The sequence below is a fragment of the Diabrotica virgifera genome, chromosome 9, assembly GCF_917563875.1.
Source record: "Diabrotica virgifera virgifera chromosome 9, PGI_DIABVI_V3a".
In the NCBI taxonomy this organism is placed as follows: Eukaryota; Metazoa; Arthropoda; class Insecta; order Coleoptera; family Chrysomelidae; genus Diabrotica; species Diabrotica virgifera.
In genome coordinates, this window is record NC_065451.1 from 76,957,230 (window position 1) to 76,983,160 (window position 25,931).

The window sequence follows — 25,931 nt, forward strand, 5'->3', positions numbered from 1 at the left end:
GTGATTTTCGGACTTTTTTAAACTATTGGTGACTTCCGGACTTTGTAAACTGTTGGTGAATGGTTGTGTTGGTGGAGTAGCAGGCTAGTACAGTGTAGACGACGCTGTTAGGCAAAAAAGACGGCTGTTTGGGCAGTGAAGACGACGACGAGACGCAATCATAGCAAGCAGTATTACCAAGGAGAAATCAGGTGTGTTTGTTCCAATATTTTAAAAATAGTCAAGACACTTTGGTCTTGTGTCTGGAAATTAGAAATCTGACCAAAGATTATTTTTTTTTCGAGGAGCTGTGAACTGGAACTTTTGACGATAAACAGTGAATGTTGAGAACTATCATAATTTATTTAACGATTAACTTCTTTTTGTTTTTTTTTTCATTGTTTGTTTCTGTTCATTTATTTTAATAACTCATAACTTTGTTAGTATTTGTAGTAAATATTGATAATTTTAAAGTAAAAGCGACTACAATTCTACAGTTCACAAGTACAATTTGCACAGGGGAAAAATAATCTAACTTTTTAGTTAAAAGATAATCTATCTTTTTATTTTTATTTTTTTTTATTGTGTATTCTAATTAAGTATATACCTTTTTAAAATGCAGTCTAAACAAACTCTTAACGATTTTCCAAAAATTAGTTTAAACCTTAAAAATTGGGCATTAAGTGCTGTTAAAGCGTTGCATGTTGTCGCGTACGGGGATAAAGGGTTGCCGCGACAAACTAGAAAGAATTTGCGGAATTTCACAAAATTTTCGTGGGATAAAGAATCCGAGGAATATTCCACAAAAATAGAAGACATTAAAAACAAACTAAGTATGCCGGACTTAGTAGCAGTTTGCAGTGTTTTAGATCTGAACTACACTGGTTCAGAAGACGACGTGATTGAACGTATTTGTTCATTTTTGAACGACTTCAATCTTGAAGACGAGAATGACGATGAAGACGAAGACGCTAGCGATGATGACGGTGATAAAGACGTTTATCACAAGGAAAACGGTAAAGACGTTACCGAAGACGATCGCTATAATGAAGATAACGACGCAAATAGTGATAAAGACGCTTATCACGAGGAAGAAGGTAAAGACGTTACCGACGACGATAATAATGATGACGATATGGATGATGAAAGGACGACGGATTTATTTACGAGGAATAGATCAAAATCAAACAAAATGACGAGAGGTAGATTGAATGATTCATTTGCCTTAACTTTTAGAGACGTAGAGGATAGTATAAAAAATTTCGACGGAAAAGACGATTATCCCATAGGAAAATGGATCACTGATTTTGAAGAAATTTCCAATCTGATGGGATGGAATGATTTGCAAATGCTAATTTTTGCTAAACGCTCTCTAAAAGGAATAGCTAAACTGTATATACAGTCAGAGAAAGGAGTTAATAGCTGGAAGCTCCTGAAGAAGAGACTGACAGCAGAGTTTGAGAACAAAATAAGTAGTGCTGAAATTCACAGAATGCTGATGAATCGGAAGAAGAAACAAGGTGAAAGCGTACAGGAGTATGTACTAAAAATGAGAGAAATCGGTAGCAGAGGAAACATCGAAAATGAAGTCATAATGCAGTATATAATTGAGGGAATTATGGACGACCCTGCTAATAATGTAATACTTTATGGTGCCAAAAATTTCAATGACTTTAAAGAGAAGATTAAACTGTACGAATTGATTAAAAAACAGACGACGCAAAAGTCAGTTAAAACCGAGACGCATAAAAAGACGTGGACGAACGAGGAAGTAAGACGAGATGAAAGAAGAGCGCCTCAAAGTAGGAATAAAAAGGAAGAAAAATGTTTCAATTGTGGGATTGAGGGACACAGATCGACGGATTGTCCTGACAAAGCCAAGGGAGTAAAATGTTTTAGATGCAATCAGTTTGGACACAGGTCTTTTCGATGCAATGAGAAAGAAGAAGAACCATCAACTTCTGGACATGTAAATGTTGTTAACTTGGGGTATAAAAACTCGGTAACATTGAAGGTTGGAAAATTATCACTACGTGCATTATTGGATACAGGAAGTGACATTAGTTCAATACGAGAAGATATTTTTGAAAAACATTTTGATGACGTGATTCTTTCACAAAACATATTAGATTTAAGTGGATTAGGAGGTACGAGAGTTAAAACTTTAGGTTCATTTAATAAAATGGTAGAAATTCAAGGAGAGGATTTTAATATTTTATTTCATGTTATTCCAAAAGAAGCACTAGACGTTGAAATTATTCTTGGAAAAAATATACTGAGACAAGCAGAAGTTACAATAACCGAAGACGGAATAATTTTATCTAAAAAAAGAGTAGATACTTTTATAAGGAGGATTACAATAATTAGCGAGCTGACAGTCAATAATGATTTTCAGATGAACCATACAGAAGATAAAAAAATAAAGACGGATGTAGAGGAAGTAGTCAAAAGTTACGAACCTGACAAGACAAAGATGACGGAAGCATACCAGGACTTCTTTATAAAAAACAATATTCTGTCTAAATACGAAGACAGCAAGGACATGTTAGTCATTCCGAAAAGAATGCAAACAGAAGTAATTAGAAACTTACACGAGGTAGGACATTTTGCTGTAACAAAAACACAAGATTTAATTCAAAGAGAATGTTACATTCCAAAGCTTGGAGAAAAAATCGAGCACTGTATAGGGAATTGCGTTAAATGTATACTTAGAAGCAAAAAAGAAGTTCTAGAATGCGTGAAGAGACATCAAAAGGATTTCGGAAATCCGCTCCGTATAATATCTGACAGAGGTACCGCATTTACGGCGAAGGAATTCGAAGACTATTGCGAACAAAGAAGCATAAAGTCGACGCCGTTCGAAGTACTGTTCGGAACGAAGATGAAGAACAAAGAAGATCTGAGGATGAAGGAGATCATAGAACAGGAGATAATTAAACAATTTGATGAAGATAGAGAGATGATGAGAAACGAGAGTCGACGTCAGTTAGTCAAAATTCAAGAGGAAAATAGACACAGATATGATATACGAAGAAAAAGGCCGAGAATGTATAAAAAGGAGAACTTAGTGGCAATCAAGAGAACACAGTTTGGTGAACGACTCAAACTGCAGAAGAAATATTTAGGACCGTACGTGGTAGTACAAGTGAATCCAAATGACAGTTACGAGGTAAAGAAATCTGGATACCATGGTGGACTTCAAAGCACTTCAACGTGTGCAGAGTACATGAAGTCGCGGATAGGTAACTAAACGGAATTCGGGTCGAATTCGAACAGGATGGCCGAATGTAGGATTGTAAATATTTTATCTTAATTTTTAAGATACCCTGTATATATATATATATAATATTTCTTTAATTATTCGTATTTACAAACACGAAACGAGCGGTTGTCGGCGAGGCTCTAAAATGCACAGATGGGTGGGCGTATCTAATCGAGGGGTAGCTTAAGTGAGCAATTTCTGTTTATTTTTAAGACATAAAAATAACAAAGTAGAGCCCTTTGACCCAATTTTTATTACTAATAGGCTAGTTCCCGCGAAAGCGAATTAAACCATGAAAAGGGGAAGATTAGCAGTAAGGGAATTTTGGTTGTGTGGGAACGAATACATTTAGTCGATTTTAAGATCTCAACGACATTAGACGTGTTATTGATTACAAGACGCATAGGGATAATACTAAGACGGGTATTATATTGATTAGACGCAAATTATCGATAAATACATTTCTTTTGTAAAAATAAGAACACGTAGAATTTTGGTCGCAAAGTACACTTTTACACTTTTACATTTCGATAAGTTAATAGTAACAATAATTTAGTTATCTATTTTATTAATTAAAACTATTAAACATCAAACGGACTTTAATTACGATCGTCTTTAAAGAAAACCTACACATATAAAAATGGATCGTTTTGCAGCATCATCATTGCATATAAAACGAGCATTTATGATGTGGCGGCATACACACAATTGACTGGCCTTGATGATGCTGTAAAAGGACTAGATACACTCTATGGGGATATCATAATATAGATATTGTTATGATCTGCTTCTTATTAATTTTATATTATTATTTATTTGATTAATTATTTAATTGTCGCAAATCATACATAAAAATGCATAAAAAAATTTTAGGGTGCCTTTTTATAATATCAAGAAAATGTCTAAATTATCTTAAGTTATACTTATCTTCTCTCGTGGGTTCAGTATCTCTTAGTTGATCCTAATCGGGATAAAATAGGGAAAAGAAATAAAGCCAAATATAAAATAAAAATACAGAATTGTCTTTTATTTATCAAAATCGATACTCTAAAATCTATCAAATCTAAAACCTGTGGACACAGATGTCCGAATGAAATTTCTACCATTTAAATTTATTCTAGTTAAAAAAAATATTTATCGGTTTGTTCCCGATGACTTTGGTACAACAAAATAAACAAAACCAAATTATATATTCGCAAGATTAGCTATACTCCCTATTTACTTTCTGAAATATTGGAATTTTAATTCCTACGCTTTTTACTCAAAATTTTAGTTTCCGAACATAAAAATATCTTTCACATAGGTTGACTGGCCCTTTGCTTCAATCACTCTGATGTCTTCTCGTGACCCAAAAACAGCTCTCCCTCGTTGACTATGTTAAAGGCTACTCATCAAAGCCCTCTCCGTTCTCCAGCTTCAAAACTATCAGCATACCAGCACCAATTCTCCAACAAGCCGGGCCTCTTTTGACACGTACTCGATTCAAACAAAAACTCCAAAAATTCTCTGCTCTCCTTCTCACAATAATACAGAATCAAAGAGGTATTTCGTCTCAATTTGATCTGTCTCTCGTTCCACTTTTCAACACTATTCTCCACTATCAAACAACCACTGGTACTTGCTAACTATCTATTCACGAAAACGTCGAACTGCTCCTCAGCGATGCCAAAAAGATAATGACTTCTTTTTCAAACTCTCTCAATCATTCAAACCACTTTTCCCCTTCCAACTTGCCAAGAATCATAAACAATCTTTTCCATTCGACAAACAAACAGTCTTTTTCAAAATTATTCCGACCATCCTAATTACTTTCGGGGAACTATACAACATTTACTCGTGTTGAAACAAAGATATTAAAATTCCAAACTTTCTTTTAAAACCACTTTTCTCGAAAATGATAATTACATCTAGCTGTGGATTCTATAGTTTCCGTAGTAAACAATCTTTTTCCATTTTAAACCTAAATACATCGTCCTTTTCACTTTAATTATTCACAAAAGTCTTTAATGGTTCATCGGAAAACTCATTAAAAGAGAAATCCACTTACATCCAAACTAAATTCTAATAAATATTTACAGATCAATATACAGGGTGTATCAAATTTATGTGACCGCGTTATTTAAAAAAAGATTTAATTTAATTTTTATTTTGCCTTTAATTGATAAAATTGAAAACACAATAATATATAGATAATTACACTCTGAAGCCCCAAAAAGTTTTAGTTTTACTGCCTATAAGAACAGACTTAGTACCACCATGTAACTGTAAAAATCGCTCTAAGAACTTATGCAGATGTAAAAAAAGCTTAGATTCCCTGTATGCAGATGCATGAAAAATTTTTTTTGTAAAAATAGTAGTAACAAATAATATCAACCTTACTTCTTAGTTATATTTCTAGTGGAGTCACTGAAGGTGGATATGAGCTATTACCTCCGATTTCGTTGAACCTCCATCGATTTGCATGAAAATTGGTGAGTGGTTAGAGGATATCTCAAGGAACAAAGATGACATGGTGCCAACTTGCGCTTTTACCCTGGGGGTGGATGCCACCCCTTCTCAGGGGAGAAAATTATTTTATTAAAAATAACCCCATATTTCGATAGAGGGACAAATTTCAAGCAAAATTTGTTATATAAAGTTATTAAAATAAATCAAAACTTTTTCAGTTTTTAAAGATCAAAGATTTTACTTTTTCTTGAGAAAAATGCATGTTTTTAACCAATTTTTCATCAATAACTAAAAAAGTGTAAGTTTTTACAAAAACGTTATTGTTATTAAAATTGAAGCTAATAAAAAATGAAATAAACTCCTTACTACAAAAACCTTTTAATATTAAATAAAAGTGAGTTATAGGTAATTGAATGTATATTTTTTTCGGCGAGTAAAAAACTCTAAGTATTCAAGCTGAAATAACGGGAAACTGATGCATTTTATAACATAAACTTATTAAACATTTGTCAAAGTACTTAAAAATATTTATTAAATTAGCCCCCGAACATGTTGATAGCGTTAAAATTTATGCTCAAAAATTTTTTCAAAATTTATCTTTTAAAAATTTTTCCAAAAAATGTTATTGCTTTTTTTTAATAACTCCGTTCGTGTTTACGATATCAGGTTCACCTAAAAATTGTTTGAAAGTAAATTCCAAGTACTATTTAAGCACGTTGAACCTAATCTTTTAAACCCCTTACCTTTTTAAAAATAAAAGGTTAAATGACCCCGGTTGCATGGTTCTCAAAGCAAAATTTAAGATTTAAACGTTTCTATCTCGGTTATTTTTTACCCTATAGAAATAGTAAAACAAGTAAAATATTTAGCACACAAAAAACTAAAATTGGGTTATATATAATTTTTTACGTATATTGAGTATTTTTGGAGTTATTATTAAAAGAATATGAGAATTACAATAATTTTAAAAATTATGATTTTTTTAAATTATATCTTTTCTTCAAAAATATACATTCTAAACCGGTCAAAATTATGGAAAACATTACTTATGTTAATATAAAGGAGTTTTTGTAAGGATTACTATAAATTTTAATTTTTGTGGAAATGGCGTATGTTTTATTTTTCACTTTTTCCTAAAAAATTTCGAAACGGTTCTTTTATTTTCATTATAACTTGCTTAATTTTGACACTATTACCTTGCTCTGGAGCTGATCTGATAGGTATTCTGAAGTACTTTGGCAAATGTTTTGCAGGAATATTTTATACATTGCATCGTTTTCCCGTTATTTAAGCTTGAATACTTAGATTTGAGTACTCGTCGAAAAAAATACACATTCAATTGCCAATTACTCCCTTTGAATTAACATTAGTTTAGTTCTTTATGTGAGGAATGTATTTAATTTTTTATTATCTTCAATTTCAATAATAATAACTTTTTTGTAAAAGCTCATAGTTTTTGATTTATACGTGAAAAACCGATTTAAAACATGCATTTTTTTTACGAAAAAATAAAATCCTTGGTCTTTAATAACTCAAAAAGTGTTGATTTATTTTAATAACTTTATATAACAAATTTTGCTTATAATTTATCCCTCTATTAACTTATGGTATTATTTTTAATAAAATAATTTTCACCCCCGAGAAGGGGTGGCATCCACCCCCAGGGTAAAAACGCAAGTTGGCATCATGTCACCTTTGTTCCTTGAGATATCCTCTAACCACTCACCAATTTTCATGAAAATTGATGGAGGTTCAACGAAAACGGAGGTGAAAACCTTCAGTGACTGCACTATTGTAAAATATTAGTTTTTAATGTTTTTTTTTCTCATTTAGTACAAAAAATAGAAGATAAAGTAAATAGAATGAAAGATGATACGAGGTACAGTATCGCCGGTCCGGAATAAGAATAACGTAACTGCAAAAAGCCAAATTTCTCAGGAGAGCAAAAAAACGATTTTTAAATATTTAAAATAGAGATTAAATGAGCAGTAATCGTCCAGGAGCATAGGTATGGCGTTTATTGTTACAATGATGGCTTTTATTTTTATGCCAAATTGTTCGAATTTCATTATCTTAATTTAATCCCCTATTTCAACCCTTTTTACAGTTGCGTCATTCTTCATTTAAAAATTTTTAAATATTTAAAATATGTAGTGATTACTCAAATCTCGCGACCCTAGGAGGACGGATGTAGAACTCTACAACCGCCTCTTAGAAGATGCTCTGCGGAATGAAAAGGCTTTAACTCCAGGAACGAATACAGAATTGGAAAGGTACACGGTATCTATCCAAAATAAAATAAGCTACGCTTATAAAAAATCCTGTCCAATAAGGATGGTCCAGGAAAGTCGCAAAACCAACTCTTGGTGGTGCACTGAACTGGAACACCTTAGAAAGACAGCAAGAACTTCTTTTAATAAAGCAAAACGCACCAAACTCAAAGAGGATTGGGATATTTATCAATCAAACCTCAGAGAGTTTAAGAAAGTCTGTAGACAAAAACAAAGAGCTGCTTGGAGAGCCTACTGTGAGGAAATCGAAGATTTTCCGCAAGCTTCCAGGCTACAAAAAGCGCTCTCAAAAGATCCACATCGGCATATCAGCATACTAACAAAGGAAGATGGAAGCAAAACTTCCAACCTTTGCGAAAGTGCTGAGGTCCTGATGAAAACACACTTCCCCGGTTCTAGCATTTCAAAAGCACCAAACTGGACGGAAGAAATAATCATACCCACACCAAATGACTGGCATCTTGCCAGAACATTAATTAGTGAGGAAAAGATAAGATGGGCCATATCGTGCTTCGCCCCTTTTAAGTCACCAGGGCCTGACGGCATATATCCAGCCCTACTACGGTGGGGACTGGATATTCATTTGCCACACCTTGTGGGAATGTTCAGAGCCTCCTTGGCTCTGAGATATATTCCTAGAGACTGGAGAGAGGTACGTGTGGTCTTCATACCAAAACCAGGTAGGATGGATTACACCCTACCGAAGGCTTTCCGACCAATTAGCCTGACATCTTTTCTCTTGAAAACGATGGAAAGGCTATGCGAGAGGTACATAAGAGATGAAGTTCTGGTTCATAATCCACTTCATCCAAATCAACATGCATATACTTCGGGAAGATCTACCGATTCTGCACTTCATCAAGTAGTGGGAAGAATTGAAAGATCGCTGGATAATAAAGAATCCACCCTAGGTATATTCATAGACATTGAGGGAGCGTTTGATAAAACAACTTTCCCAACCATCACCCAACAGCTCAATGTCAGGAATGTCCCCCTGGCCGTGAGCGAATGGATATTCAGTATGCTGTCAAATAGAGCAATAAGCATAAATGTAGAAGACGTTTTGGTTAGAGGGATGGTTACGAGGGGATGTCCACAAGGGGGGTGCTATCACCACTCCTCTGGAACATAGTGTTGGATACCCTGGTTTACCAACTCAGCAAGAACGGTTTCTACACAATAGCCTATGCAGACGATATAACCGTCTTGCAAAGCGGTAAGTTTGAGAACACACTATGCGAGAGATTACAAGTTGCTCTCAGACTAATAGAAACATGGTGTAAGGAACACTCACTGTCTATAAATCCAAAAAAGACAGATGGTCCTCTTCACCAGAAAAAGAAGGATCACGGGCTTAATACCCCCTAGGATTCTAAACTGCAGTCTGAATTTCTCTGAAGAGGTGAAATAGCTTGGTATTACCCTTGACAGGAAGTTAACATGGAACTCTCACTTAGATAGTAGAGCTAAAAGAGCATATATTGCCTATGAACAGTGTCGGCGAACGGTCGGACGCACTTGGGGCCTTTCGCCCAGGGTGGTCGCCTGGATCTACACTACTGTCATTAGGCCAATGCTAACTTACGAAGCCATTGCTTGGGTACCAAAAGTGCTACAGGCAACAGCGATCAACAAACTAAACCATATTCAACGGATGGCTTGCCTAAATATAACAGGTGCCATGAAAACAACACCAACTGCTGCAATGGAGTTGCTCATTGGCATTGCCCCTTTAGACATATATGTCAGAGAGGTGACGATGATGAGGTTACGCTCAGCGGGTGCAAACCTTGATGTAGGAATGGGACAATTGAGATGTCGTTTCTGGCGGGGTGAGCTGGAGGCACTGCCCCAGCTGCATGCGGGCCATGGATGCGACTCAATTAAACCTACGTTTGTCTTCGACAAACCCTACAAAATCGAAACAAGACAACATAGGGAGTCAAACGTGGCAAATGCATATTGCATCTACACCGATGGCTCCAAAACGAAAGAAGGCTCAGGATGTGGAATATACTCCAGATCATTGAACCTTAGTATTAAATGGGGCATGGGCAAAAATGCCAGCGTAGTTCAGACTGAACTGGATGGTATCTCCATAGCCGCAAAAGAGATAATCGGGAAAGGTATAGCCGGCAAAACTGTAATAATCTGCACAGACAGCAGACAAGCGCTACTAACCCTGAACAGACCACGCGTCATATCAGGGCTAGTAATGGAGTGTCATGAATCACTAGCCCAAGCTTCGGATGGTAACAACATCATCCTGAGGTGGATTAAAGGACACAACAGAAATAAAGGCAACCGCATTGCTGACCAGCTGGCTAGAAGGGCAGCAGGCCTAAGACTCTTAGGGCCTTGTGATCTTTTTGGCTTGTCGACTACAACAATCGCGGAAACTGTCAAATGTCACTCCCACACGCAAACCGTAAGAAGATGGGAAGAAGGGCCAGGATGTAGACTTGCCAAGGTAACACTAAGGAACCTTGGGAAGTCAGCATCAGAAAAGTACTTGAGAATGACCAGGAAAAACCTACGCTTGACCGTTGGTTTTTTTAACTGGCCATTGTCAACTAAGAAAACACCTCCACACACTGGGGCTAGTAGACACATCTCTATGCAGGAGGTGTGAACGAGATGACGAAACTGTCGAGCATGTCCTATGTGAATGTCCGGAGTTATCGTCAATACGAGAGTATGCGTTCGGCGAGCCTTGGCCTACACCTGCCGATATAGGGGAGATGTCACCAGGTGATTTGTCCACCTTCCTGGAAATGACAGGATGGATAATGAACTAAGAACGACAACCCCCTGGGAGGATGTACAATGGGTCAATTGTGGCCTAAGTGCTGTGGGACTTGACTCACACTCCCTACTCTACAGATACAGACAGATATGTAGTGATTACATAGAGAGTAACCGTCCGGAGCATCGGTATGACGTTTATTCTTACAATGATGGCTTTAAGTATCATCCCCATTGGTTCGAATTTCATTATTTCAATTTATTCCCCCATTTTCAACCCCATCTACAGTTGTGTCATTCTTGATCTGAAAATTTTTTCCTACAAAAAAATGTTTTTAAATATTTTTTATGCCGTTTATTCTTACAGCGATGGCTCTTATTTTCATCCCTGTTGATCCGAATTTCATTATCCTAATTATTTAGCCCCCCCCCCATTTTCAACCCTATTTACAGTTGCGTCATTCTTCATCTAAAACTAGGTTTAAAATGGTGCGTATTTCAATAACGACGCAACTACCCTGTGGTGGCTCAGCACATAGTTACAGTTCTGTCGCTTTTGTATCATCTGTATACAGTATTTTAGAAGTTAGTTACGCAATAAACAGGAATTGGCAAAATTTGCAGTTACGTTTTTCTTATTCCGGGCCGGCGGTATGATGATTTAATTATAAGAATTATATGATAAAATTTTATTAGGATCTTCAAAAATGAAAAATGAAGATAACATATATATACATAGAAATTATAATTTGCATCGAGAAGTTAGCGCGTGAACCTTTAATCGGTGAGCCGATCTTGCGCCTCATAGCGCGCCATTTAAATATCGATATCTTTACCAAAAATAAACTTACGAACATTTTCGTAAGCTCAAATTGTTCCTTTTGAGTTGTTTTATTATTATTGTTAATTAAAGTTTAAATGTTTATAGCTCAAATTTGCGTAAAACACTTATAAACAAATTAATGTACAATTTTTTAAAGAAAATTATAACTTCAAACGGGTATAACTTTAAAACAAATGAAGATAAAGTAATTTAACAAACTTTGTTTGGAAGACTATTAATTAAGCTTTAAAATAAGACCTTATATGGCTCGTTTGCGTGCGTAGAAGCTGAGTTACAATCGATAAACCTTCGAAAAATACTTATTTTGCAATTTGCATTGTGCACTAATTTTACAATATCTTGAGTTCTAATTGTTGGATTTAAGTTTAGTAAACGTTTTTTTCTTCGTTTTTTATTAAGGAAGAAATTTTATTTGAAACATTTTTTTTATCTCTTTTAGTTTATGAGTCAGAGCGTTATAAACAAATTATAAACAATTAAATTGTTTATAACAATTGTTGGAGAACTGTATTCTCCACCCAAAATAAATTCTATTTCACCAACAACAAATTTCCGCGCCGCCTCTGTAACAACCATAAATAATTTCATTACGCAGTGCCCGAAGAAAACTTCCAAGAATGTTAATCTCCGCCTCCAAAAACCCAAACACCCCAACGGGAAAATTTGTTAACGGTATGCAAGAGCGGGGTGCAACAGTCAGTCAGTCAACTATCAACACTCATTAAGAACGTACGCAAAAACCTCTTTTCATTTACGCTTTTTCGAAGAGAATTCTTCACGCCGCAATTAGCAAAAAGCCGGTACAAAGTGTAAATATATGTGTAGTGGCGTCTTTCACGGATAAGTTGTTAACTCAATTGTTCACATGTAAAATTCTATTTCTTGCCCTTTTCAACTTCATTACAGTCATAGCAAAATAGAAAGTGTTTTATTTACATTAACAATTCAACAGGCCAGAATTACAGCATCTTACGGTTCATTAAAAGTTCTCCTCTTAGCTATCGAAGGCTTAGCGACACATTGAACTTACTGCAAGTGCAAAACGCTGGAAAGAGACATTGGAACTACTCCAAACTCTCCATGGAGGAATGTTGAACACCGGCGTCCCTCCATTTTGTTCCTCCGAGACCGGATTTTATTTCTAAGAGCCGAATTTGGCCCTTAAAGCCACATTTGATCCATCGACCGAACTTTTCTGGCCAAAAAACACTCAATTCAAGTTTCTATCTAATTCTATTATTTTGTTAAAAAACATTTCTTCCAAGCCAACTCTTTCTAAAAGACATTATAAGTGTCGCGTTTTTCGGATATTCTCGTCGAATAGACAATAATTCCAAGAGACAAAGTGATTGCGTTATTTATTCTACGGACAAATAAACATTCTGTGAACAAAAACAGTGATAATAGTTTACTTCAAGAAGTGGTGTTCAAGGACTAGCTGATTCCAGGAAAAGCAGCCCACATTCAAGTACCAAGAGCCCAGGGGTGACGTACAAAATAAACTTTTCTATATATGCAAATTCAAAAAGTTAATTTTCAAAGATCTCTTGCGAAATGTTACTCTAATAAAGTTAAACACTATTTAAAGAACTATTCAGGGTTGAATTTTTGGTTTAATATTGCATGCTTGTTAAAATTCAAAAATAAATAATAATTTCATTCAAAAATAAACAAATTAAAGTTATTACAATGAGCAAAAAAGGTTTAAGTAAATTATTAAACAAAAAGCATTCCATTCTAGATTCTGTTAATAGAATTCAAACGTGGCTAGAAGCAAACCATGACTCGGAAAAATATGTTTTCTCATTCAAAACAAGAGAAGGTCGATTACAAGACCTGTTCTCTGATTACAATAACGTACAGGATGAAATTGAATTCCTGGACGATTCTCAAAAATGTGATCGTGCCATATTTGAAGAAAATTATTTTGCGGTTCTGTCAAAAATACAAAATTCGATTAGAGCATTGGATATTACCAATACAGGGAGCGTCGCTGCCGCTAAGCAAGTGGCCGTAAAGCTCCCGGCAATAAGCATATGCAAATATTCCGGGCAAATAGGGGACTTCGAAAGTTTTTTTGAGCTCTTCGACACACTGATAATACAAAATCAGTCCTTTTCTGACATCCAAAGGTTTCTTTATTTGAAAAGTTACCTACAGGGTGATTCTCTTAAGTTGGTGGATTCTTTGAAAGTCACAAATGAAAATTTTTCGATTGCTTTAAATATTCTAAAGAACCGCTATCAGAATAAGGTCACAATCATAAATTCTTACTTAACAGAAATTATAGACATTCCTACACTGAGAAACAGCTCACCGCAAGCCCTCAGAAATTTTCTAACTACCGTAACAAAAAATATGCAATTGCTAAAAAATTTGCAATTTTCAAGTACAGAGCTCATTGATATAATTTTAGTTTTCCTGCTAGAAAGCAAATTAGATTTTTCAACAAGGAGACTTTTTGAAACTGAGCGAAATCATTCAGATGTACCAAAATTAGATGGTTTTCTTAAATTTCTTGAAAAAAGGTGCATTGTTCTGGAAAGCCTGGAAAATACAAATCCTAGGCAAGCCAAAAACGTAAAAGTTTCACATCATGCATCCAGTAATAACACATCAGAGGATTCAGATAAAAATAATACGTCAAATAATTTAGTTTCTGACTTTTATTGCATTTTCTGCAAAAAGCAAGGTCATAAAATTTACAAATGTCACTTTTTCAAAAACATTCAGCATGATGACAAAATAAAATTCGTGAATTCAAAAGGTCTCTGCGTAAACTGCCTAGGTAGGCATAATTCTAAAGATTGTTCATCAAAACATGCATGTACCGTTTGTAAAAGGCGCCACAATACAATTTAGCACATTCTGGCACCAAATAATAATTCGGGTAAACATAATACTTTTTCTACGACCCATAAAAATGAAAGTCCGTCCACTTCTACAAATTCAAACAATTACGAACGCGAACATTCGTCAAATTCAAACTTTCAAGGTCCTTCGTTTCAAGGGCAAGAACCGTTTACAAATTCCTTTTCTGCTTTGTCCGTAAAAAATTTAAATATACTTCTAGCTACGGCCAAAGTAACCATTTTCGACAAAAACGGGAAACCTTTAACGGCCCGATTGTTACTCGATACGGGAAGTCAAAATAGCTTTTGTACCCAGTGTCTCGCTGATAGGCTGGGCTACAAGCCATATGACATATCTCTAAACATTTCTGGCATAGGCCAAAGTAATTCGGTTTCAAAAAAGATGGTCAACATAAAAATGCATTCTAACTATAATAAAAAGTCTTTCAAAATTTCATGTGCCATCTTAGAAAATATTACTTGCAATCTTCCACAGTTCCGCATTCTTACAAAAAAATTACCAATTCCAAGGGACGTTTTTCTCGCCGACGATTCCTATCACAAACCTAGTCAGGTAGACATCTTGGTTGGGGCTGATTTGTACTACGACTTAATTCTTCCTGACATAATTCCTCTGGGCCCTAGGCTTCCAATTTTGCAGGCTTCTCATCTGGGGTACCTAATAGCCGGCGTGATTGCTCCTCACTTGACGGCACCTACAGTAGCAAACAATGCTTCTGGAGATGCTGCTCTACTTTCTACGTGTAGCACGGACGAGCTGCTCACGAAATTCTGGAACATGGAAGAACTTTCTCAAAAACCTATTCTGTCGGAAGCTGACGAGCTGGCCGAACAAATATTTCAAACTACAACAAAGATCCTTGAAAATGGACGCTTTGAAGTAGATATTCCATTAAACAGTGCACAAGAACATCAATTACTGGGTGATTCATTTTCTATAGCCAAACGGCGTTTTCTTTCACTCGAAAATAAATTCCAAAAAGATAAAAAATTATTTTTCGAGTACAAAAATTTCATTGACACATATATTTCTTTAGGGCATGCTGAATATGTACCTCTTTCGTTCGTAAATGAAAATTCGGACAAAAAATATTTTATTCCACATTTATGTGTCATCAACGAACAAAATAAAAGTACAACTTTGCGTGTCGTCATGGACGCTAGTTGTAAAAGCTCTACAGGAAAAAGTCTGAACGACATTTCATTAAAAGGGTATCAGGTTCAACCCGATTTATTCGACATTCTGGTTCGTTTCAGGCAATACAAATTCATATTTTCCTGTGACATTCAAAAAATGTTTCGACAGACGTGGATCAACAAAGATCAACGCTTTCTACAAAATATTCTATGGAGGGACGATACCCACGATTCTATAAAATGTATTCAATTAAATACTATCACATACGGGACGAATAGCGCCCCGTTTCTTGCGACGAGAGTCTTGCAAGAAATTTCAAATAAAAATAAAGTTCAATTCCCATTGGCCTCGCATTTTCTCGAAAACCAATTCTACGTAGATGATGGTTTATGTGGGTCAAATAATATTCAAGAATTGCTCGAAATACTTCAGCAATTAAATTCTGTTCTAAACCGCCATGGGTTTACTTTACATAAATTCCATTAAAATTCATCCATATTCCTACAACAAATCAACCCAGAACATTCAAAAAATACTACTCAGGAATATGACCTAAATTTCGATTCCACTTCCAGTAAGGTTCTAGGCCTAAAATGGGACCCTGCGGAAGACCAAATAACAATTTCCGTCCCCGAAAATAATTTCTGCCCACCAATAACAAAAAGAAAAATCCTATCGGCGTTAGCGCAATGTTTCGACCCTCTGGGACTCATCAATCCGTTTATTGTTAAAGGCAAAATGCTTATGCAGAAACTCTATCTGCAAAAAATTCACTGGGACACAGAAATTTCGGACAAAACTATTCTAAACGATTGGAACAACTTTCTACAGGACTTGTCACAATTAAAACAATTAAAAATTCCTCGTTTCTATTTTTCTGAAAAAATAATTCTGAAGGTTGAGCTTCATGGATTTGCAGACAGCAGCATGGCAGCTTATGGCGCATGCGTATACCTAAGAACTTTCTATTCAGATGAGACCATCTCTTGTGCATTAGTTTCTTCCAAATCAAGGATAACTCCGTTAAAGACGGTAACACTTCCTAGGCTTGAGCTGCGCGCAATGGTTCTTCTTTCAAAACTTGTTGCAAAAATAATTTCTATCTTTGAAAATCAATCTATAAAATTTCATTCAGTCAGCCTCTGGTCAGACTCCCAAGTAGCTCTGTCGTGGTGTAAAAGTCATCCAAGTCGGTGGTCGGTTTTCGTGGCTCACCGGGTAGCTCTTGTCCAAGAGTTGACTCAAAACTTTACATGGCTTCACATAAAGTCTGCGCAAAATGCCGCAGACCTTCTTTCTCGAGGAATGTCTGGTTCTGAAATTCTCAGTAGCGACTTCTGGTGGCAAGGTCCCAAATGCTTGCGAGATAAAAATTTCAATGTTTCCAATCTAGTAAATGACAAAGTTCTCGAAAACCTACCCGAGGAAAGAAAAATAAGCCTCGTGGTAAATTCTAATGTGGAAAATTTCTGGATAAAAATTTTCTCACGTTTCTCAAATATTTCACGCTTAAAACGTACAGTAGCGTACGTATTTCGTTTTATTTCTAATTGTAAAAAACAAAAAATTTCTGAACCTCTTTCTGTTGCGGAGTTAAATTATGCAATGGATTTCATCATCAAGAAAATACAGGGTGATGCATTTTCAAAAGAAATTTCGGCGCTTAAAAATAACAAATTTATTTCGAATAAAAACTTCATGTCACTAAAACCATTTTTAGATTCTTCTAATTTTCTCAGAGTTGGAGGCAGACTTACGAACTGTCCCGACATAGACTATTTGCAAAAACATCCGATACTGCTCCCATCCAATAATCCTATCGTCAATCTTATCATCAAAAATGAACATCTCAGATTGGGACATGCTGGTGCGCAAACAGTTCTCTCAAATCTTCGTTTGAAATTCTGGGCTCTCAATGGTCTAAAGGAAGCAAAACGAATCATTCGCAACTGCACCATATGTTTCCGATTTTCGTGTGCTCCTGCACAACAGCTTATGGGTAATTTACCTGAAGATAGGTTGTCCATTACAACAAGACCTTTTCAAAAAGTGGGAGTAGATTATGGTGGACCCTTTCTGTTAAAATCTTCTTCACTCCGAAAAGCGCCAAAAATCAAGGCATACATAGCCATTTCGTGTGCATGGTGACCAAAGCTGTGCACATTGAGGTTGTTTCTGATCTAACAACTTCTTCCTTTCTATTAACACTTAAGAGATTCATTTCCCGACGTGGTAACCCAACCGTCATTTACAGTGACAATGCCACATGTTTTTCTGGTGCAAGAAACCAACTCTATGACTTATACAAATTTTTTCAAAATAAGTCTAATTCTCAAACCATTATGGAATACCTTTCTGAAAATCAAACCTCATGGAAGTTTATCCCCCCTAGATCTCCTCATTGGGCTGGGCTCTGGGAAGCTTCAGTAAAAAGCGCAAAATATCATATGCGTAGGCTAATAGGCTGTTCTTCTTTCACTTTCGAACAGTTTTACACTGTCATGGTTCAAATTGAAGCTGTGATGAATTCAAGGCCTATCTGTTCCATGTCCAGCGACCCTTCAGATTACACCTTTCTCAGTCCTGGGCATTTTATAATTGGCTCCAGCCTGTCAGCGCATCCTGAGCAAAACTTACAAAAAATTCCGGAAAATAAACTATCCATGTTTCAGCAAATTGCAAAAATACAACAAAGTTTCTGGAAAAAGTGGTCTGTTGATTACTTGAACCGGTTACAAAATTCTCCAAAATGGTCCCGACCAAGGGAAAACGTAAAAGTCAATGACTTAGTTCTTCTGAGAGAGGATAATGTACCTCCTCTAAAATGGCCTTTAGCACGGGTAGTTGATACAATGCCCGGGCAAGATGGCAAAGTTTGAGTGGTCAAGTTGAAGACCATCGATGGTCAATTCACAAGGGCAATCTCTAAAATTTCGGTTCTCCCTAATCAAGGTAAAGAAGAGTAGGTTAGACCACAAGGCTCTAACGCCGGGGGGAATGTTGGAGAACTGTATTCTCCACCCAAAATAAATTCTATTTCACCAACAACAAATTTCCGCGCCGCCTCTGTAACAACCATAAATAATTTCATTACGCAGTGCCCGAAGAAAACTTCCAAGAATGTTAATCTCCGCCTCCAAAAACCCAAACACCCCAACGGGAAAATTTGTTAACGGTATGCAAGAGCGGGGTGCAACAGTCAGTCAGTCAACTATCAACACTCATTAAGAACGTACGCAAAAACCTCTTTTCATTTACGCTTTTTCGAAGAGAATTCTTCACGCCGCAATTAGCAAAAAGCCGGTACAAAGTGTAAATATATGTGTAGTGGCGTCTTTCACGGATAAGTTGTTAACTCAATTGTTCACATGTAAAATTCTATTTCTTGCCCTTTTCAACTTCATTACAGTCATAGCAAAATAGAAAGTGTTTTATTTACATTAACAATTCAACAGGCCAGAATTACAGCATCTTACGGTTCATTAAAAGTTCTCCTCTTAGCTATCGAAGGCTTAGCGACACATTGAACTTACTGCAAGTGCAAAACGCTGGAAAGAGACATTGGAACTACTCCAAACTCTCCATGGAGGAATGTTGAACACCGGCGTCCCTCCAACAATTTTTTGACCACTCGGATCGAAATCAACCCTCGAACTTCGTAATCAGCAGCCCAAAATCCATAAGAAACCGTTGAGTTTGTCCATCAGAATTGAAAAGGACACGGTGACCTCTATTTGGCGCCTAGACTATACCTCGATTTTGTAATTTCTGAAGTTGCCCTATTTTATTTAGGTTGAACAAATATAAGACTGATGCACAATAATCAAAATGAGGTTGGATTATTGAATTATATACAGTAAATCTAGTTTCTAAAGATATATTTTTTGCTACTCTTGTAAAAAAGTATAATTAAAAGTAAAAGAAATAAGTAAAAAAAATTATCTTCCAATGAAAGACTGTTATCAAGTTGAAATTCTAAGTATTTAATTGTTGTTATTTCAATCTTTTCACCATTTATGGATAAATTAATGTTGTTTATATTGATTTTGTTATACTTATATTTACTGGTTATAATTAAAGCTTTTGTATTTGATACATTTAATTTTAACTTGTTTAATGTTAAATAATTATAAACAGCCTCCAGAATTGTATTCATTTTTGCCACTGCATTTTCTAAGCATAATCACTACGACTACAAGCTATTAACGTATCGTCAGCAAAAAGATTAGCAAACTCACAATAAACAAACATCTATATCATTCAAGTAGAGTATCAAAATGAATGGTCCTAGGACACTGCCCTGAGGTACACCTATATCAATGTTAAGTTCATCTAACATAAAATTATTAATTCTAACCTTCTGCTTGCCATTTGATAGATAATTATTAAGCCAGTCAAACACTCCACCCCTAATCCCATACTGCCACAATTTTGTCAGTAGAGACGTGTTATTAAAATTTTCTGTTCAGTTGTTTTTTTTTCTTTCTCTTGTGTTAAATATTTTCTTTCATTTTAGGCTGTCTCGGAGAGGAGAAGAACACATTGGAAGTTATGGAAACTATAGCTTTACATACATGTAACAAAACATGTGGTAGTCGACCTGATGAAGAAATAAAATGTGAAATTTGTTTTAAGCAGTTTGCTCATAAAACTTATTTACACAAACATATGGAAACACACACTAGAAAAAAATTTACTCAGGATAGTGATTTGAAAAGACATTTAAGGGTACACACTGGAGAAAAGCCTTACAAGTGTGAAATTTGTTCTAAGCAATTTCGTCAAGATGGAGATTTGAAAGGACATTTAAGGATACACACTGGAGGAAAGCCTTACAAGTGTGATATTTGTTTAAAACTGTTTTCTTATAAGAATTCTTTGGATAGACATAAAACAGGTCACACTGGTGAAAAACCTTACAAGTGTGAAATTTGTTCTAAGCAATTTACTAGAAATGGAGTTTTGAAAAGACATTTAAGGATACACACTGGAGGAAAGCCTTACAAGTGTGATATTTGTTTAAAACTGTTTTCTTATAAGACTTCTTTGGATAGACATAAAACAGGTCACACTGGTGAAAAACCTTACAAGTGTGAAATTTGTTCTAAGCAATTTACTAGAGATGGAGTTTTGAAAAGACATTTAAGGATACACACTGGAGAAAAGCCTTATAAGTGTAAAATTTGTTTCAAGCAGTTCAGTGAATCAAATCATTTGAAAAACCATTTGAGGGTGCATACTGGAGAAAAGCCTTACAAGTGTGAAATTTGTTCTAAGCAATTTACTCAAGAAGGAAATTTGAAAGGACATTTAAGGATACACACTGGAGGAAAGCCTTACAAGTGTGGTATTTGTTTAAAACTGTTTTCTTATAAGAGTTATTTGGATAGACATAAAACAGGTCACACTGGTGAAAAACCTTACAAGTGTGAAATTTGTTCTAAGCAATTTACTAGAGATGGAGTTTTGAAAAGACATTTAAGGATACACACTGGAGAAAAACCTTACAAGTGTGAAATTTGTTCTAAGCAATTTACTCAAGAAGGAAATTTGAAAGGACATTTAAGGATACACACTGGAGAAAAGCCTTACAAGTGTGATATTTGTTTAAAACTGTTTTCTTATAAGACTTCTTTGGATATACATAAAACAGGTCACACTGGTGAAAAACCTTACAAGTGTGAAATTTGTTCTAAGCAATTTACTCAAGAAGGAAATTTGAAAGGACATTTAAGGATACACACTGGAGAAAAGCCTTACAAGTGTGATATTTGTTTAAAACAGTTTTCTCATAAGAGTTCTTTGGATATGCATAAAACAGGTCACACTGGTGAAAAACCTTACAAGTGTGAAATTTGTTTTAAGCAATTTAGTCTTACTGGACATTTGAAAGAGCATTTGAGATTGCATACTGGTGAAAAACCTTACAAGTGTGAAATTTGTTCTAAGCAGTTTCCATCAACAAGTCGCTTGAAAAAGCATTTGAGAGTGCACACTGGAGAAAAACCTTACAAGTGTGAAATTTGTTCTAATCAATTTAGTCAAAAACAACATTTGAAACGTCATTACAAGATACATTCTGGAGTGCTTTGAAAACACATTTGAGAGTGCACACTGGGGAGAAACCTTAAGTGTGAGATTTGTTTCAAGCAATATAGTCGAGCAACTGGTTTGAAATTACATTTGATTGTGTACACTGGAGAAAAGCCTTACAAGTGTGAAATTTGTTTGAAGCAGTTTACTGCAACAAGTCATTTGAAAATACATACTGGAGAAAAGCCATTTAAGTGTGAAATTTGTTCTAATCTATTTAGTCAAGCAAGTCAGTTGAAATCACATTTGCGAGTGCACGCTAAAGAGAGATCGTAAGTGGGAAATTTATTTTAACCTTCCGTCGCACCAATGGCGTGCTGCCCATATAAACGAATCCGTACAATCACCGAGAGGCTGCGAGCTCTTGACAATAAGTTTTTTAAATTGAAAAATACTGTATAACTTGTACACACTTCTAAGTAGGTCAAACCGGCAAACAGGTGTATGTTCTAAAAAAAAATTGATAGTGTGTAATTTTTTTTATTAGTTAGCTAAGTACTTTCAGCATATTACGTGCCATCATCAGAGCTTCGTAAAAGAACATTTAAGTTAAGAGATTTTTTATAAAAATACAAGATTGAAAAAACTTACGTCCTATAGGTATAAATCCTTCATAGAATAGCAATTGCCAAACAACACATTAAAATGCATAAATACTGGGCCAAGCCACAGATGTCGGGTATAAAAACCCCTTAAAATTAATAAAATCACATCTAAATTATTTATATTTTACAGAGACAACATGGCTGCGTCAAACCATTGTGAGTTCAAGTGAGCAGCTGTGGATTGTCATTCATTAAAATGATAAAGAAAGCGTTCAAACGGAACCACTGTTCTATGCGACCTCAATCAAATGTGATTCAATTCAGTATACTTGCATAGCCTCTTTGATAAAGGGTAGAGACCCAGAAACACGGTGTCAGAGGATGGCAAGAGACTCGAATTGAATCAAAACGAAAACGATTATTTTCTTTTCTTTTTCATACCTTACTCGGTTTAGAGTACAAAATGACCACGTTTCGTTAAGGTATTCTGAGACGCATTGATGGAGTGCTCCTCCTAGCGGCGCCGCTTGGTACTATCGTATCTCGGTTAACAGAATTCCTGACTCGTGGTCGAAATTTATTTTTATTCATTTCGTCATTCCCCGTTAGAGGACAGTCTAACCGATATGCTACAGATATTTTAATATGCTACAGATATTTTAATATATGCAGTTCTTCTTCGTTTCGAGATTATTCAATTCAGTCTACTTGCATAGCCTCTTTGATAAAGGGTATAGACAAAGAAACACGGTGTCAGAGGATGGCAAGAGACTCGAATTGAATCAAAACGAAAACGATTATTTTCTTTTCTTTTTCATACCTTACTCGGTTTAGAGTACAAAATGACCACGTTTCGTTAAAGTATTCTGAGACGCATTGATGGAGTGCTCCTCCTAGCGGCGCCACTTGGTACTATCGTATCTTGGTTAACAGAATTCCTGACTCGTGGTCGAAATTTATTTTTATTCATTTCAAATATTTTACTTATACAGGGTGATTGATTAGTTGGGTAAAGCTCAATATATCCGCTATAGTAATAGATAGCAATAAAAGTTAATAACAAAAATTTTAGCCACCTTTGAGCTTCACATTACAAAATTAGTTTAGAATGTTACAGGGTGTTCAGTGGCAGACCAAACTTATGTTTTTTAAATGGAATACCCTGTATTTTATTTTAAATTCGAAATCCTTCACAAACTTTTCCATTAACCCATCAAACCGTTAACTTCTCCATCACAAAAATATAAAGGTTTGTTATGTTATACAGGGTATTTACAAAGTTATAACCAATTTTATGTGTAAATCGTATTGTACCCTCGGAGATCCGTGGAAAAAATTTACACCCAAAATAACAAAATTCAGTTTGGCAACACTGTGTGAATGTTGATAGTTGTAATTTAGTCCAAACAAATTAATATATTTTTTTTTGCCAACAAAAAATTCAACCAAATAATGTTTCAAATATGATGTGCAAAATAATTTTTAATTGGGTTCTGCTAATAGGCTTGCTCTTTTTGTCATTAAAGTAAAAAAAAACTTCAAATTTCACTCATTAAATCATTATTGTCCGGTTATCGTCTTAATTATTTTAACTGTACTAATATCCGTCGAGAAATTCTGAATGATTAATAGGTTGTTAAAACATTTTATCTGTAGCGGCTTCTGGAATATCTTAAAAATATCGAATTTCATTGATAAAATGCACATATTCCACCGATCTTCGCTTCGACCATAACAAGTTCAACTCCCTGTATAAATAAAAATAAGCAAAATAGCAATGGTTTATTAATGCCATATTTTTTACGTATTGTCAAAATTTTCAAGAATGATTGATATTGCTAATTTTCTTTATATCAAATACAGGGTGAGTCAAAACGCAAGTACATTATTTTCTCAGTAATTTTAAATGGATCACCCTGTATTTTATATCACTACTGAAAAGTACCATTACCGTACTTTAATTTTTAGATAACATTCCCTATGTCTAAATTTATTAGTTTTCGAGATACAGTACAACCTGCCATATCCGGACGGTTCTGCGCCGTCCGAAATCTACCGATAAAGGCAATCCTGCTGTTAAACAACGCACTAAAAGAATAACTAAAAGATGGCGAAATAATATATTAAAGAATCTATAAAACGTGTCTATCGACGAAAGTTATCGACGGCGTTGATTACTGGAATGTATGAAGGAGAAAACGTTTCAGGGACTGTAAAAGAAGTAGTGGTCTTGATATCCGGATTTTTTCATATTCGGATCGGTCTGTCGCCACATTGATCCGGATATGGCAGGTTTTACTGTATTTTCATTTTTCAATGGACCAGTAGCGTGGCCACCCAAATCACCAGAATTTAATAAACTGGACTGATTTTTTTGGGGTTACGTTAATAATGAAATTTATAAAATACCTCCAACAACAAGGGATGAGATGAAAAATGGAATACAAAGAGTATTTCGATGTATTAATTTACAAATACTTCGTAGGGTAAGTAGCTCATTCAATGATCGTTTTTAGGCGTGCATAAATGTGTTAGGAGGTGATTTTGAACCCTATGTAATTAAATAGATATTAAAAATATTTTATTAAAAGTAGCTTCTAATTTTTTCAAACATGTTGTTTTGCAAAATGTTTTACTGATAAATTATTTTTCGTTCTTTATTTGTTACATTGTTACATTTACATACAAACGTAGTGTTTAATTGTCTTCACAAAATGTTGTATTTGTGTATTTTTTTGTAAATTTATTATTAATTTTCTTTCTTTATTTGTTACATTTACATAAAAAAGTAGTTTTTAATTGTTTCAAAAATGTTGCATGTTGTGGTTGTTTTTTTTTTGTAAAATGTATTACTAATGAATTATTTTTATTTCTTTATTTGCTACATTGTTACATTGATTACCGAATTGATAATCAGTAATCGTCAATTGTCAATTCAGTCATGGCTCACTTAAAATTTAGATACATTTAGACACCTAAAATAGTTTGCTCTGAAAAATGAAAATATCTCGAAAACTAATAAATTTGGACATAGGGAATGTTATATAAAAATTAAAGTACGGTAATGTTACTTTTCAATAATGATATAAAATACAGGGTATTCCATTTAACATTACTAAGAAAATAATGTACTTGCGTTTTGACTCACCCTGTATTTGATAGGTATAAAGAAAATTAGCAATGTCAATAATTCTTGAAAACTTTGACAATCAATAAATAAATATGGCATTAATAAACCATTGCTGTTGTGTTTATTTTTATACAGGGAGTTGTACTTGTTACGATTTTCATACAAAATTGGTTATAACTTTGTAAATTCTCTATACAACATAACTAGAGACTGGAAAATATGCACTAAAAAATGTCTAAAATATGCATGCAATATGCATTTTAAAACAAGCTGAATATGCACAATTAACATGCAAATATGCATTTATATATGCACTTATTTTTATATGAATAATTTTATGGTTTACGTTAAATACATAAATAAATAAAAAATAATAAAAATAAATAAATAGGTTTGAATTTAAACCAAATTGTATTATTATTTCTTAATATATTTTTTTAACTTCAGGTTTTGTGACAAATAAAACGGCAAAATATTTTATTTTGACCACAAGATAAATAAGAGTACAATAAAATAAATGTACATATTTTTATTGTTACAATATTGATTCATATTTTCTAAACTAATATTATAAAAAGAGTAC

The 25,931-nt window shown here is 34.7% G+C and overlaps 1 protein-coding gene across 1 annotated transcript in view; it reads left to right on the plus strand.

Annotated features, from left to right (window-relative positions):
* Window positions 1-25,695, plus strand: part of LOC126891369 (zinc finger protein 271-like) — a 46,971-nt gene extending 21,276 nt beyond the window's left edge. Inside the window, exon 3 of the mRNA XM_050660545.1 lies at window positions 20,097-25,695. Within this exon, the coding sequence (XP_050516502.1) occupies window positions 20,097-21,673 (1,577 nt within the window). The 3' untranslated portion in view covers window positions 21,674-25,695. The remainder of the gene's footprint in view (window positions 1-20,096) is intronic.
* The last annotated feature ends 236 nt before the right edge of the window (window positions 25,696-25,931 follow it).